Source organism: Centroberyx affinis, unplaced genomic scaffold (genome assembly GCF_046629955.1).
Source record: "Centroberyx affinis isolate AG114_WGS23_722 - 3 ecotype Tasmania unplaced genomic scaffold, CSIRO-AGI_Caff_v1 ptg000395l_1, whole genome shotgun sequence".
NCBI classification, from domain to species: Eukaryota; Metazoa; Chordata; class Actinopteri; order Beryciformes; family Berycidae; genus Centroberyx; species Centroberyx affinis.
In genome coordinates this window covers 276053-290000 of record NW_027279063.1, presented here as the reverse complement: position 1 = coordinate 290000, position 13948 = coordinate 276053, and the positions used below count along the sequence as shown (strand labels likewise).

At 42.3% G+C, this 13948-nt stretch overlaps 1 protein-coding gene across 3 annotated transcripts in view; it reads right to left on the bottom strand.

Moving 5' to 3' along the window:
* Window positions 1–13010, bottom strand: part of prkcab (protein kinase C, alpha, b) — an 88225-nt gene extending 75215 nt beyond the window's left edge. For all 3 annotated transcript variants that reach the window (XM_071516234.1, XM_071516233.1, XM_071516235.1), the window contains exons 1-2: window positions 12844–13010; window positions 12271–12302 (exon numbers count right to left, since the gene is read on the bottom strand). In XM_071516234.1, the coding sequence (XP_071372335.1) occupies window positions 12271–12302; window positions 12844–13010 (199 nt within the window). The remainder of the gene's footprint in view (window positions 1–12270; window positions 12303–12843) is intronic.
* Between the last annotated feature and the right edge of the window lie 938 nt (window positions 13011–13948).

The window sequence follows — 13948 nt, the reverse complement described above, 5'->3', positions numbered from 1 at the left end:
TTCCCCTAGGGAGAACCTTCCCATCCAGAGTAGACAGCTAAGTGTCAAACACACACACACACACACACACTTTATTGATCCATTCACCTTGAGTTTGAGACAGGAACTAAAGAAGTGACACTGAACATATTATGTTGTCATGGCAACAGATGGTTTAGGTGGATAAAGAATAAGACCGATAAGGGGGTAAATGTCTAACGTTGGAATGTAGGTCTTCTGTTACATGCTGATACTGTCTTTTATATAAATCATTGGTGTACTATCTATTATGGATGAAGGTTCAATATGCTGCCATCTTTCACCCCATAAAGCACTGGAAGACTTGCTGCTGAGATAAAGCACAGGCTACTCCACATCCACTCTGTCAGACACACACACCAATCCGCATCTAAAATACATCAGAAAACCACATCATGACATACTTTCCACTATGAAGCCACACAAGGGCAGCCTGTACATGGGTCACCTAATAGCCGACAAAGCCAAAGGCAAATAGGAACAACTGCTAGACATAACCGGTTGATTAAAAATGATTCAGCATCAAACAATGTGCAGAATATGTATCCAGAAAAACATAAAATAATAAAAAAAGAATTATGAAAAAAAAAAAAAACCTACTGACACCATACCAGGAAGGAAAATCATCATTTTGTAACAGATACTCCAACAAAAGTGGTAGAGAGTTATCAGCATGTTTGTGGCAAGACTCCAAGCCAAGCATTTACTGCATCTTGTCGGAGATTTCATCTGTCTCGCTCTCTTCTTTGTGCCATTTTTGGAAACCACAAAGATTAAATCACAGTGCTGTGACTGCTCCTGTCACTCTCTATTGTTGTTTACCACACACACACACACACACAGCATAGACACACACACACAGGCACCCATGCACTTGCACATACACACACAAGCAGGCACACACACATGCACACACAATCTTTTACTTCAGGACAGTATCACACACATCCTTGAGCCTTCTCCTTCTCCATCGTTGTCTTTCTCCCTCTCTCCTCCCCATTTTCTCACTCTAAGCCCTTTCCAGCGGCTCTCTTGCCTTTGTTTGTTAAAACAGAGATTATGAGGGAATAGCATGTGTCATCTCATTACACTGCATTGTGTCTCAGCAAAAATACACAGGCAGCTCCCTGACAATTAACTACCCACTCTGAGCTGACTAATGCTGCTGAGCCTCCAAAAAAGACCCTTTTTTAATGTCACCAGATGACATTGTGTTATGCAAGCGAAATATTTTGACATGATCTGCTGAGACAGTCTGTTAAAATCAAAATAATGCACTTCTGACGGTCACTGCAGCACTGGAAATGGTGGCAGAGTCTGTTGTGAATCGGTTATGAAATCGTCTCCTTCCTATTTTGGTGCTCAGGAGTATAGCATCCATAACTGCTCGCATGGCGGTGGTATCGAGTGTGATCACCAAGTGCTGTTTGTCTGGGATTTCAGCATTTCACTCATATTCATAGGGAAGACATTGCCTCCATAATGTCATCAAGATGCCACCCAGACAGGCAAACAAATGCATTGCCACAGCTAACTGCTACTGAGGCCCATTTTATTAGTATAAATGGGAGCTGAAGAGATGCTGCCAAGCTACCGTGTAGAATCATCATTTAAGGATTATTTGGAAACAAGGGGTGTTTTGTGTTATGGGTTATTTAAAGGGGAATGCTCGCCTGGGGTATACTAGTTGGCAGAGATCTGGCACATCACAAGCAGAGCGTGGGCCAGGCACAGTTACTATGGTAACCTTGGCACACCATGCTGGCAGATCTGGCCTGAGTTTACAGTACAGTAGCTTTTGAAGATGAGGGAAAAATATAGAGAACTTATGCTGTTAGTCTAAATGACTTTCTGACAGATAACGTAGCACAAGCTTGTGACATTTGAGCAGTTCACATTTCTGTGACCTGCTCATTGCACACATGCAGACATTAGCAATGTGCAATTGCAGCTGTGGGAAAAAAATTAACTATGGTGTCACAGGAATGTTGTGAGGGTATGTGTGTGTGTGCCCAAGTAAGGTCACTGTCCAATTTTCATATTTTAGCGTCAATTGAAGGATTACATGGGTTGAAGAAATTCCACAACCCATGTATTTATGAAATATATTTCAAAACCAATTAGATAAACTCAAAAATGCATGATCATCAAGCAAGAAACAAAGCTGTTAGTTCCTGAAAAGTTGACATTTTGGAGATACAAGGTTTTAACCCGATGACAGCAACATGCTACAGCACCCTTCTCTTATGCCTAAACCCCAAAATATCTCTTAACTTAAATCTGAAAGTGTAGATCATCCCCTGCCCTCCCTTCCTCACTTCCAGTCGCTGTCATCCGGTCCTGCCTGTTCACAATCCTCTTTCGTCCTTGACATTCCCTCTTTACAGTGACGAGCTTCAGATGAGAGCCCTTTGTCTGGCACCCAGACTGTGGTAATCCCCTTATGTTGACATATAAGAGAGTCTTGTGTCTCTGTGTCTTTAGGGGTGATAGCTTGCATACAGATCAAAAGGCCTTTTGGGCAGGGGCTGAAAGTTGTACAATTCAATTTGACAACCCACCAATGCAGACAAAGAAAAACTACAGCAAATATTTCTTGACAGTGTGCGACTTCAACGGCCTTTGAAAAGCACAGCAAGTGCACAGAAATCTACCGTAGAGACTCACTTAGTATTTTTATCTATATATGCTGTAACTCATGATAATCCACCACACATTTCTATGTGGTTTGTGGGTGAATATTTTTTCAGTAATTCCCAGATGTAATCATGTATTTTGGGAACTAATTTTGTTGTAAGGGAAAAGCCAGATACAACAAGCCCCTTATACGACAAACTTTAAAAAAAAGTCCTGTTTATAAATATACTATAATAGTATAGTATAGTGCAACATACTATAATAGTATAATAATATACTAGCTGGGGATGCATGATGTACAGAACAAAACCAAGGTACTGTAATCACCAGCAGTAGATGCTATCTGATACCATAAAAATACACATCAAAACTGCCCAAAGAGCTGTTACCATGATAACAAAATGGAAATGGACCATTTTCTTGCTACAGTGTCGAGTGATGAGTGGAGAGAAAGGGAAGAGTGACAAAGAGAAAGAGAGAGAGAGAGAGAGAGAGAGAGAGAGAGAGAGACAAAGAGAAAGACAGACAGAAATAGAGAGAGAGAGAGCAAGAGAGACCCAACACTCAATAGTAAAAGGGACATTTTGAATGTGGAGCGGAGACAAGCAGAGGCAGAATTACACATAATTATCTTGGCTAGCTAAGCTTCCACTGTTGGTGTAATTAATGCCATTCAGCTGGGAGAGGGTTTAAAGTCGTTGACATGAGGAACGTTTCAATGATTTCTCCACATTCACAGAGACTGTTTTAATGAGACCCAAGCAAGACAACTTCTAAGACTCAATGCTAAGCTTGCTTACTTCCACGAGATAACTGAAATAAAGTTTGAAATGAAACTGAGAGGATTGCTACAGGATTGTGATGTCAATCAAGTCGCATGGAAAATTATTTGAGACATTCCAGTGGCAAACTAGTTTCATCAGAAGTTTGACATGTGAGTGCTTTGCTGTTATGTAATTCAGAATATATTATGGGATTTGTTTCTTGAGATGATTAGCTGACCATGTGACCAGTGGCATAATCATTGCCAGTCACTTGTTTGGTCAGTATTTTATCTTTGTTTCCTTCCAGATGATGGTCATATAATTATGCTGTTCATAAGATGTACTTTGCTTTGGGATTTAGCCTTTGAACTGCTGTAAAGAAATAGTTCAGGGTAATAAATCAATTGTCCCAAGTTTCATCTTGCTCAGAACGTAGGAAGAGAGCATAGGAAGATGAGGCAAAAGAAGCAAACTATGTTACGTGAAGTAATTTTTGATACAGAACAAACATCCTGACAACTACCACATAAGCTTCTCAAAAGTAACAGCGACATACACGCTTACAGAGTGACAGCATATTGTGGGCTAAGCAGTGTAAAAGCGATTTTGTACTTTTTCTAGAACCTTTGTTCTAGAACCTAGCGTTTTCCTAGTTCCATCCATTTTACGTATTCATTTACTCACTTCCCATGATGAGATTTTCTACCATGTCAGACTTGACAACATCCCCAGAGTTTTTTTGATATTCAGTGAGTAATTCTTATTACAAACACACTTCACTTTTTTGGCATATTTGAGAGATTAAATAGAAAAATAATGACATGGGCTTTTAAAGTAATGGCCTCCCTCACTCACACTATTTCCTACAAATACAAGTGACAGGGTAAACACTCAAGTACGACAGAGAAAACACCCACAGAATGTTGAACAGTAGACATTAAACTTGAGCAGCAATTTTACAGAAAGAAAACACCCATCGAATTAAAGTAACAAGGCAAAAACTAAGACTCAGTGAATGAACATATCAGGGCCATCTTTAAACACAAAGTAGAGTGGAGCAGAAGGACCCTTCACATTTCAACAGCCTCACTTGAGAGGAGCGGCGCTGCGTCTCAGCCCGGCGTTGTGTAAGATGTTTATTGTTTGGTGCTCCCCGTCAGGAGATGCACAGCTCTCGCTCTCATGTTCCAACACCCCCGCACTTCTGCTCCTTGATTGGTTAATGAGGTCCATTGCTCCATTCTTAGTGGAGGAAGTGATTGGCTCTACTCCTACGCTGCCATTAGGGCTCGGCGACGGTCTCGTCGGAGGCATGTGTCAACCCTCGTCATGGTAACTGACACATACATGATGTCGCCCACAGGGGGAACAAATGTCCCAGAGAGCGGCGGAGCAGCCTACACCCAACTCCCTCTTCTGTGCAGATGATAAAGATCTCATCACTGCCGCTTGATTAGAAATGCATATTCATCTGGTCGGAAACAGAGTAGGCATTGGTATGCAAATATGTGTGGTAAATTCAAATTCCAACCAGGCCAGTTACAGTTATGGAGACGTCACCATGGAAGCAGAGGGCTGACGGTGAAGGGCTGTTACAAAGCAGCTCGAGCCATATGGGGATTATACGCCGATACCTTATGTAACATTGGGCAGCAGGGTGGTGGTGAAGTGAGTAGGGAGGCTGTCCTTCAACCAGAAAGGCCAGGTCCCAGCTCCTGTGACGACAAGCATGTTGAAATGTCCTTGAGCAAAACGCTGAATCCCTACCAGCTCCAGGGCCGCTGCTCTGTAGCTGAACCTGACCTCTGACCTTTCTGCGCAGGATGACAAGTGAAGAGAGAATTTCTCTTTTGAGGATCAATACAGTCTTACAAAATACTAACATAACTAACTATAATCTCAGCTGTCTGCTTCCTTACCTCACTGCATTATCGTGACATTAAGTCTGCCAGATCCAATTGCAGTGAGCGGAAGACTTCAGCACACCCGACCATCTGAGAGATTGCCACTCAGAACAGAGACTTCTGCAGGTCAGGTAAACACTTGGCCGCGGTTTACAATTGGTCATCACCTACACATAATATCCACCACTGTTTTCGCGCCGCTCTCTTTCATCTGCTCTGAGTAGTCAGACTGTTTGCTTTATCTCTGCCAGAACTCAGCCGCAAGTAGACAGAATGTGTAAAAGGCCTCTTCGACTTTATCATCTGTCTCACCCTAACACTTCCACCCATGTAATTCTGCATCCTCCTGCAGTTTCTTCGCCTCTTTCTTTCGTGCCCACCTTTGACTCTTTCTCAGCGTCTTTCCATCCTCTCTACATTGTTTCTTCTTCTTATTCTTCTCCCCCCCCACTCTCTTTTCCCTCCATCTCTCCCTTTCTCTTGTGTCCAGACGTACTCCTCTCCCCTCAGCCCTGGGCTCTCTACTCTCCAGATGGCATTGTCATTTCCACAGACGCTCCACTTCAAAGGCCGTTGGGATGGGGGTGGGGGGGGTGGTGGGGTGGGGGGAGTGGGGCGCCGAGAAGAGAAGGAGAGCAGACCATCCCTGTCACCATGGTGGCGAGTGATCCAACACTGAAACACACTCACAGACACCTACTCATACTTTAGACACCCACACATAGACACGCTCTCACACCACTGGCATCAATGACACCCTCTGACGTTACAGGAGGAAGCCTCAGAGCGCAGGCGACATCGCTAAACACTGCCACATTTGGGTAGCTGATTTCATCTTCATGTGACACATGGTTGCTTCATCGCTTTTTGGAGGCAGCGATAGTTTTGCTATGGGCATCGGTCATGTCAAGACAGAGTGAAATCAAAGGAGGAACATGTAACTAATGAAAAGGCGTTCAATAAATTGATGCTTGCCAATGTTCAAGTTTTATCCTGTACTTTAACCAAGTGCACAAAATTTCTTCTAAAACTGAGGTAAAACGTAGTACTGCAAGTGTGGAATGCCTATGTCTTTCTGCTATGGCATCAATGCAACCTAATCCCCTGTTATTTGAGTCATGTTAATATGCCCACACTAATAAAGTGTATAGTACATCAAGTTACTCTTTCTTTCTTTTTCTTTCTTAAAGTTCATTTCTGAAGCGAGCACATTCTAGCAAACTTTCAGTATAACTTTAAAATAATGTAAACTTCTTGAGCTTTGAATGTTTTACAAGATCACTGAATGGGGATTACAGTGCAATGCATAATGTGGCTTAATATGATGGCTTAAGTCCAGATGCCTACATTTTACATTTTGCCACAAGCGTTTCTTTTTGAGCAAGGGGTACTGGATGACAGCATAATATTATGATTCACTCCTCTATGTCACATTAAAGTGTTGCCTATTCTCCAACCCCTGACGCAGAGGGGGATTTTTAAGTAAAACAGAGATGAAAACAGAGTTGAAGGAAAGAAAAGAGACAGAAAGGACAAAACACAACGAGGGAGCATGGAAATGAAAAAGACAAGATGTATAGGAAGAAGAGAAAGGGAGCGGGTGAGGGAGGGACGTCAAGATTACTGTATAATGGGAAAGGCTGTATGGCGCATAACTCAGCATGTCCATATGACAGGATGTATCAGTCAGATTGTCCACAGTAGATCACGGACCACAGCCAACAGTAGAAACAAGCACTTTTGTGCTACATTGTAGAGTAAATACTTCAAACATAGAAACAGTTGGAATTCATGAATAACAAGGTATTTGTTTAGACATTGAGGTGAGTCACATCTTTTAGAGTGCTCATGGTGAACAGAAATAAAGTAGGTTAAATCTTATTGAGTTGAAAGAAAAAACACAACAACAACAAAAAGCTAAATGCAGGTATGTTGAGTAAACAGCATTATGCATGATATTGCTTTGTTAGAAGTGATATAGTGCAAGTCTGTGTCCTAGATCGCTAACCAAGGAGAGGCCAGGCATTTCCTGTGTGGCTTTAACAATAAAAAGGTAGAGCACCCACAGCCCTGGGGACTGGAGGGGCTCGGTCCTCCGCCCACACAGAGCTACTGTGCAATAAAGACGTCTCCACTGCCATGACGCTACTTTGGGCCGCACTCCACTGCTCTCCGTTGCGCTGGGGAGGTGGGCGATCACAGGAGGATGAAAAAAGGCTGCTATCAGGCTTTTCAACGCACAACGGGAGCCTCTCGGCAGCCCTTGATCCGCCCACAGCTGAACAACTATAAACTAATATCAGCCATGCAGGGAAATGGATAAACATGAATGATCACAGGAACCACGCTTTACCACCTTTCTAATAACTCTTTTATAAGCCAAGTGTTCTGCCAGTGATCTGTACCTCATGCGCGCAAGCTACTTTGTCATCTTTAAAGGCATAGATACGAGCATATCACAGTCAAATGATGTGTCTGTCAGTGGTTTTGATATTTTCATGTAGGAATTATGCATATAATTTTAATTCAAAGAAGGAAAGATATACCTTTAATCTTGGTTTCATGGTAATAAAGGCTTGAGCTGAAGCGTTCTGTAAATTTTTCTATTGCTTTGTTAAGACTCTCTTACAATAACATGTCATAGCCATCCAGTATCATGTCTATTTCCATACTACATAAAATGACAAAAAGCCATTATGCATCCATCCCATGAAGAAGAGAGAGTGAGAGGCCTGTATAGCCATGTCTCCGGGGATTATCCGGCCATAGGACTGACAAAAGCCATGCATTCCTGATCCACACTCTCTCCAAGAACAAGCACTCTCCACAGCCATGAAACATGCATCTGCTCTCCCATCAGCACACTGCCATGTTGTGTTCATGGTCAAGCCTCAGCAGCACATGAGGCTCCATTATCACACAGTGCTGCAAATGGACAGTCCACCTCCTGCTCTTACATACAGCTCATCTGATAGGCATGAGTGACTGGCAAGATATAGATGCACAAATTGACATTTTGAGTCATCTTGTATGCCAGAATGCAAAATCCCTATGGATAATATGAATGAATTTGAAAAATGTCCAAAATAGGTGCTGTGTTGTATGGATACCCATGAGATACTGTTGCTAGCATTTTGCTAACAACAATAAATATTCAAAGTAACTGAAGGATGAAAATTCAGCTAGTAAGGCTCTGCGTAGCACAGACTTTATTTTTGGCATTTCTCTTCATATTTTCCATAGGAATGTTAAACTAGACACCAAATGACAGAAATCCGAATTTTACAGCTAACAGAATTACATCAGACTTCACCTCTCTATTGTCATTTAGAAAAAGTTAATACATTTTAACTTCCAGAAAATGTATTTGCTGCTGGGCATACACACACAAACACACTCAACTAAATGAAAACATATGCACTCACGCAGGTACGCATGAATGCACACACACACACACACACACACACACACACACACACACAGAGGCATGATGCACAACATAACCATGAGCACAGCATATCCACTCCAACATTCATGCTCCTATCACTTAACCTAGAAAAATTGTAATTTCTTAACTCCAGGGGAAGGCAATCAAATTATGGGCATATGCAGCCATGTGGATGTCCAGCAGGATTTTAGGTGCACATGGAGTGGACAGACAGTTAATTAAAGCCTCAGATCTTCTCCCTGGAGCATCTCTCTGTAACATGACCCTACAGCGTGACACTCGTTGGCATGAGAAGAACACACAGATGCCAGCAGCTCTGGTGCAAAACTGTGTGACCAAACATAGGTAAGTGCAAGCTTACCAAAGATAGGTAAGCTTGCACTTACCTATCTTACCTATCTAACTGCAAGCTAGACATGGATGATAAATAAATAAATAAATATATAAATAAATAAATGTTATTCTCACACTAATGAAAGGCCATGTGTACAATTCAACTGATTTTCATAAAAAATTGTTATAAACATCTTGTTTTGAGGTTCATTCTAAATTTAAGATAACTGACATCATCAATTACATACCATACCATTTCCAGAAACTTTATTCTCTCTATCCAACAATGCACATATTTCCTTATCTATTTTATAATACACACATTTCCTTATTTCCATACTGTTTATGAGCCCTTTAATGTTTCTATCTGACCTTCATTTGAACTCATCTATCCCTATTATAACTCTCTCTACCTAGTCTTTTTGTCTGTCTCCCTCTCTCCTGAACATTTCCGAAGACATTCTCCCCTCTACCTGCCAATGTATCAGGTATCTAGAGAGAAATGTTACACTAGCAAAGACGGTGGCAACATGGTGTTGATTTCAGGGCACATGCGGCACCATTGACTCCACGTAGAAGCATTACGTGAAAATCTACTTCCACTGCCTTTTGACTGCACTACTACTTGTTAAAATGTGTAATGTAGAATTGCTATAAGTGTCAAATCAAATAACAGTGTTCAGTGCTGTTCAAAGAATCCAAATCATAAATCATGTCAAAAGCATGTCTTTCACACTGAAACAAGGGGTGGGGTTGCCCAAACGCCACACCTGCTAATGATTTGGTAACTAATTGTGTTGCAACTAGCTGTTGCTAATGGTCTCCATTAGGACTTGAGGAATTGGTGTGCCAATATAAGGAGAGACAGTGCATTCTCAAGTCATGAAGGCCAGAGGGCACTTGTGCTGAGTCTTATTGAACTGCTTGTCTCAACCCATAGCTTCTGAGGAGTTTTATTGGGTGTTGCTTCTCAGCTAATAGCCATGGCTCTTGGACTTTTCAGGTATGTTTCATTGATGTTGTGAGCTCTTGGACCTTTTATTTCCCCCGCATGCTATGATTACCTCAGACTTTGTTAGCGGTATATTCTACTACTGTCTTTATTTTGCAGGGTTTCCTGGATTTGTGTTTTGCTGTTTGGAGGAAGTGTTGGTTTACCACCTATAAAAGGTAATGTACAGTCTCTTCAAATTTCACATTAAGCCTTAGAAACTGCTCCTTATCTCATCAACTTTTAACATTGCAGGTTATGGATATCCATATAGGGCTGATTCCCATAACATAGGGGATGATGGAGAAGATGAAATTCTAAACTCTGCTGCCTCAGATCAGACTGACTGGGTGGGGTCCTATAGCCAAGCTACTGGACCTGCATACACAAGCTACAGCAGCCCTTCAGTTCCAAAGCAGCCAAACTTGGCCCCAAGTAGCCAAACCCTGACCAACAAGCGCAGCGTTCCTAAGGTAGAAAGACTTGTTAATGGCAACGCAAGAGACTGGGGAGTAGACCGCCTTAACAAACCAATCACATTTCCTCTAAGCCCAAGCTACCAGTCAGGTGATGTGTTTAAGTCTCAGCCAAGGCCTGTGCGACCTCAACTGACCTCACCTAGTCTTTCTTCTACCTATGGCGCAGTGTTTTCTCCAAGCAATGGTGGCTCCACTCATGCTAGTCCACCTGTCTACTCTGAGCCGAAGCCATCCTCCCCTTCTCAGGCCACCAACTCTGGGAGCAAGTCACCTAGTTTTTACTCTTGGCAGCCCTCCAGCAGTAGTTACCAAGGCGCTGACTCCAGTTTTGGTTCCCCCAACCAGAACTTGAACACTGGCTCCAGTGTGAAGGGAGGTGATTCAAGTAACATTCCCCACCTCATCTATGAGGAAGTCTTTCAATATCCTGCTGAGAATACTGGGGCTAGTCTGTCTTACCCAAGTTATGGTGGAGCCTCCAACTATATGCAGCAATATGACCAAGTTAACCAGCCAAGCAAGGGGTCCTCGTCTGGTTACACCCCTACAGTAGCAGAACACTCATTCCCTAGTTTCTCGACTTATTTGGGAGCACAACCTGAAGTGTATCCGGGGGTAGAAAGTCCTGCCTCTCCTAGCTTCTCAGTGGGAGAAGACCTCTACTCCAGTCCAACTGAAGGCATTTACCAACCAGCAAGCTACCAGCCAGGTCATAGCAAGACTGCGCCTGTGCTTCCACAAGAACCAGTCCCCAGCACCCAGGAAGTTGAAATTCAACAGGGGGTGAGTGAACCAATCCTCCCACCACCCCCTGCACCTCAATCCAGCTACATTGTCCAGTCCAGAAACGGCTACCAGCGAAGCAGAGTTCACTTCAGCAAAACCAGCTACTCCAAGGACCTCCCTCTGCCCACCGCTGTAGTCTCAAAGGGTGTCAAACGACGTGCACCTAGTCGACCAATCACTGCCCCTCATGCTAGCTCTAAGGGTGTAAAGAACCCTCAAAGGTATGTCCAGTATTGAACTCCAGCTTTTTTTTTTTTATTCTTGCGATTCTTACAAAAAGCAAATGTGTTTCTCTTCACAGAACCAAATGGTAACAACATGGCCATGAAGGTCTCCAAAAGTACAGGTAAAATTTGTTAAATGACAGTTCAATGGAAGCTAAAATGGTCTTCTGACAAATGGATTAACAACCTCTTTGCTTTTTTGCAGAATGACATGTTCTCTAATGAGGGGAAGGAAAATAAAACTTGAATTTTGAACTCATTTGCTCTGGGTTTTTTTTTTTTTTTATCCATATTAAAGGAACCAACATATCTGAATACTGAAATGGATAAAATAACAGGTTTTCCAAGTCAAATGGTTACCAAGTGGTTAAATTACCACTTGGACACAAAGTGCTCACATTCTGAGCAGAAGTGTATATTCTGAGTAAGTTTCAAAAATGAGATTTAGAATTGGTCCACTTAGGAAGCTGCCACAAAATGCATAAATGGGACATCAAAAGTTGATGCCAACAACTTAATGCGCTGCACTCGTTTAAATGGGGTATAAGCTTGGTTTGGGAGCTGATTATTCAGTTCTGCAGGGCTTTAGGCCCTTAGCTTAAATGTCGGGACCAGCTAGACATCCTTAACTGCTGATACAGCCACTAAACAAATGCACCAGTAGTACACACATGCAGTTTGGTTACCTTGGCACTGAAATCCTTGTTTCCCAAATCCCCTGCAAAAAAGAGAAGAGTCAGTGACAGCAGCACAGTCTGTACCTGCTCTCTCTACACAATCATGGGCTGCCTCAAGTCTGTCAAAGAGCAATGGAAACTTAATGTAGCATATCGCACTTTACTAGAACACTAACACGGCATCAGACATCTATCACAGTTTTACTTAGGCTACTTTTGAAACCAATGAGTGATTAATTGAATTAAATGCTGTCTGGGTGAACAATTTCTTTAATCCATTTTTGGGTAGCCTACAGAAAGAAGCCCGGGCGCGTTTGTGTTGCCTGGTCATGGTAAAGAAAAGCTCACAAAATTAAAGAAACATATGTGCAGCTAATCACACTGACCAGTGAGGGCAACATCTATTTTCTATAGAACCACAAAAGCATTGCAAATAGCTGCTGCCCTTAGATATCTAAAGAGGCAATACAATAGCTTATATCAATCTAAAACGGATCAAAACTGATATGGAAGTAGCTGAAAGGAGTGGGTCTGCATCAACTCCCTCATCGAAACAGACAGGTGTGCAGAAGGGATGCTTACCATATGAAGTCTGTACAGTGGCTGCAGAACGTCGGCTGCTTGAAAAATCTCGCAGTAAATTTGTGGTTTTTCACTTCATGGACATTTTTCTGCCGCAAAGCACCTTTGCGGGCGAATCGGTTCCCAACCCCAGCTGAATCATTATAATGTAAAAGATGATCAGCCATAATAGGAAAAAAAACTACACAGCCCCAACTTGGTGTGTCCTGTCCCGCTCGATTTCTATATGGTTCTTGTTTCTTCACAGCTCTCGACAAGTGCTACTGTATCTGCTGGAGCGCCTCTGGACAGACGGCACGTTTCCCCTCTGCCTGCCTGGACTACAGCTGAGCGCCTCTTTTTCATTCAAAGTGACGTCGATCTAATTCTGCCTTCACGTGCTGTAGGAATATCGTAAGCTACAACAAGTTGAGCTCGCATAAACGACCCAACAAAGTGATAGCCTACGCGAAAGTGGGGATTATCTACAATATGATACCCGAGTTGCCAAAGAGTGACAGAGAGCGTGGAGATGGTAAAAGTGATGCATTTCACTGTAGGTTATTGCTTGGCGTTCTGTGTACATTATATTTGTTGTGTGTTTCTATTTCCACTCCACCTTTCGACTTTTACTTTTTGCTGTAACACTTTTAATAATTTGTTTTGTTTTTAATAATTGCAACATAAATTACATGCCTGATGCACATTTTATCCTCTTCAATCTACTGCTGTAGCACAAAATAGCTTTTTGCCACTTGATTTCTAAAATAAAACAACATCCACTTAAAGCTACTTTTATAACAGGGTCCATTTTATTGTTATATCTGACCAAAAGACCTGACCGGACGACTTATTTTATTTACGAGTTTCGAGAAGGTAAGTAGGAGTTTACGAGGAGCACATGAAGGCAACACGTCCCTGCATCTCCAGCTGACCATAGGGCTGCCTCTGCCTCATCCTCCATAAACCGAAGGTCTGGTGCGCCACGTTGTGGATATAAAGTAGATTGCAGCTTTTGCTGTTGAATATCTTGCCAGGGCTCGGTGAAAAGTCAAAATTGACAGCCTTCAACAGCAACTATAAATCAAGAAGACACGCATAGACCCAATCTAAACGTCAGAAACAA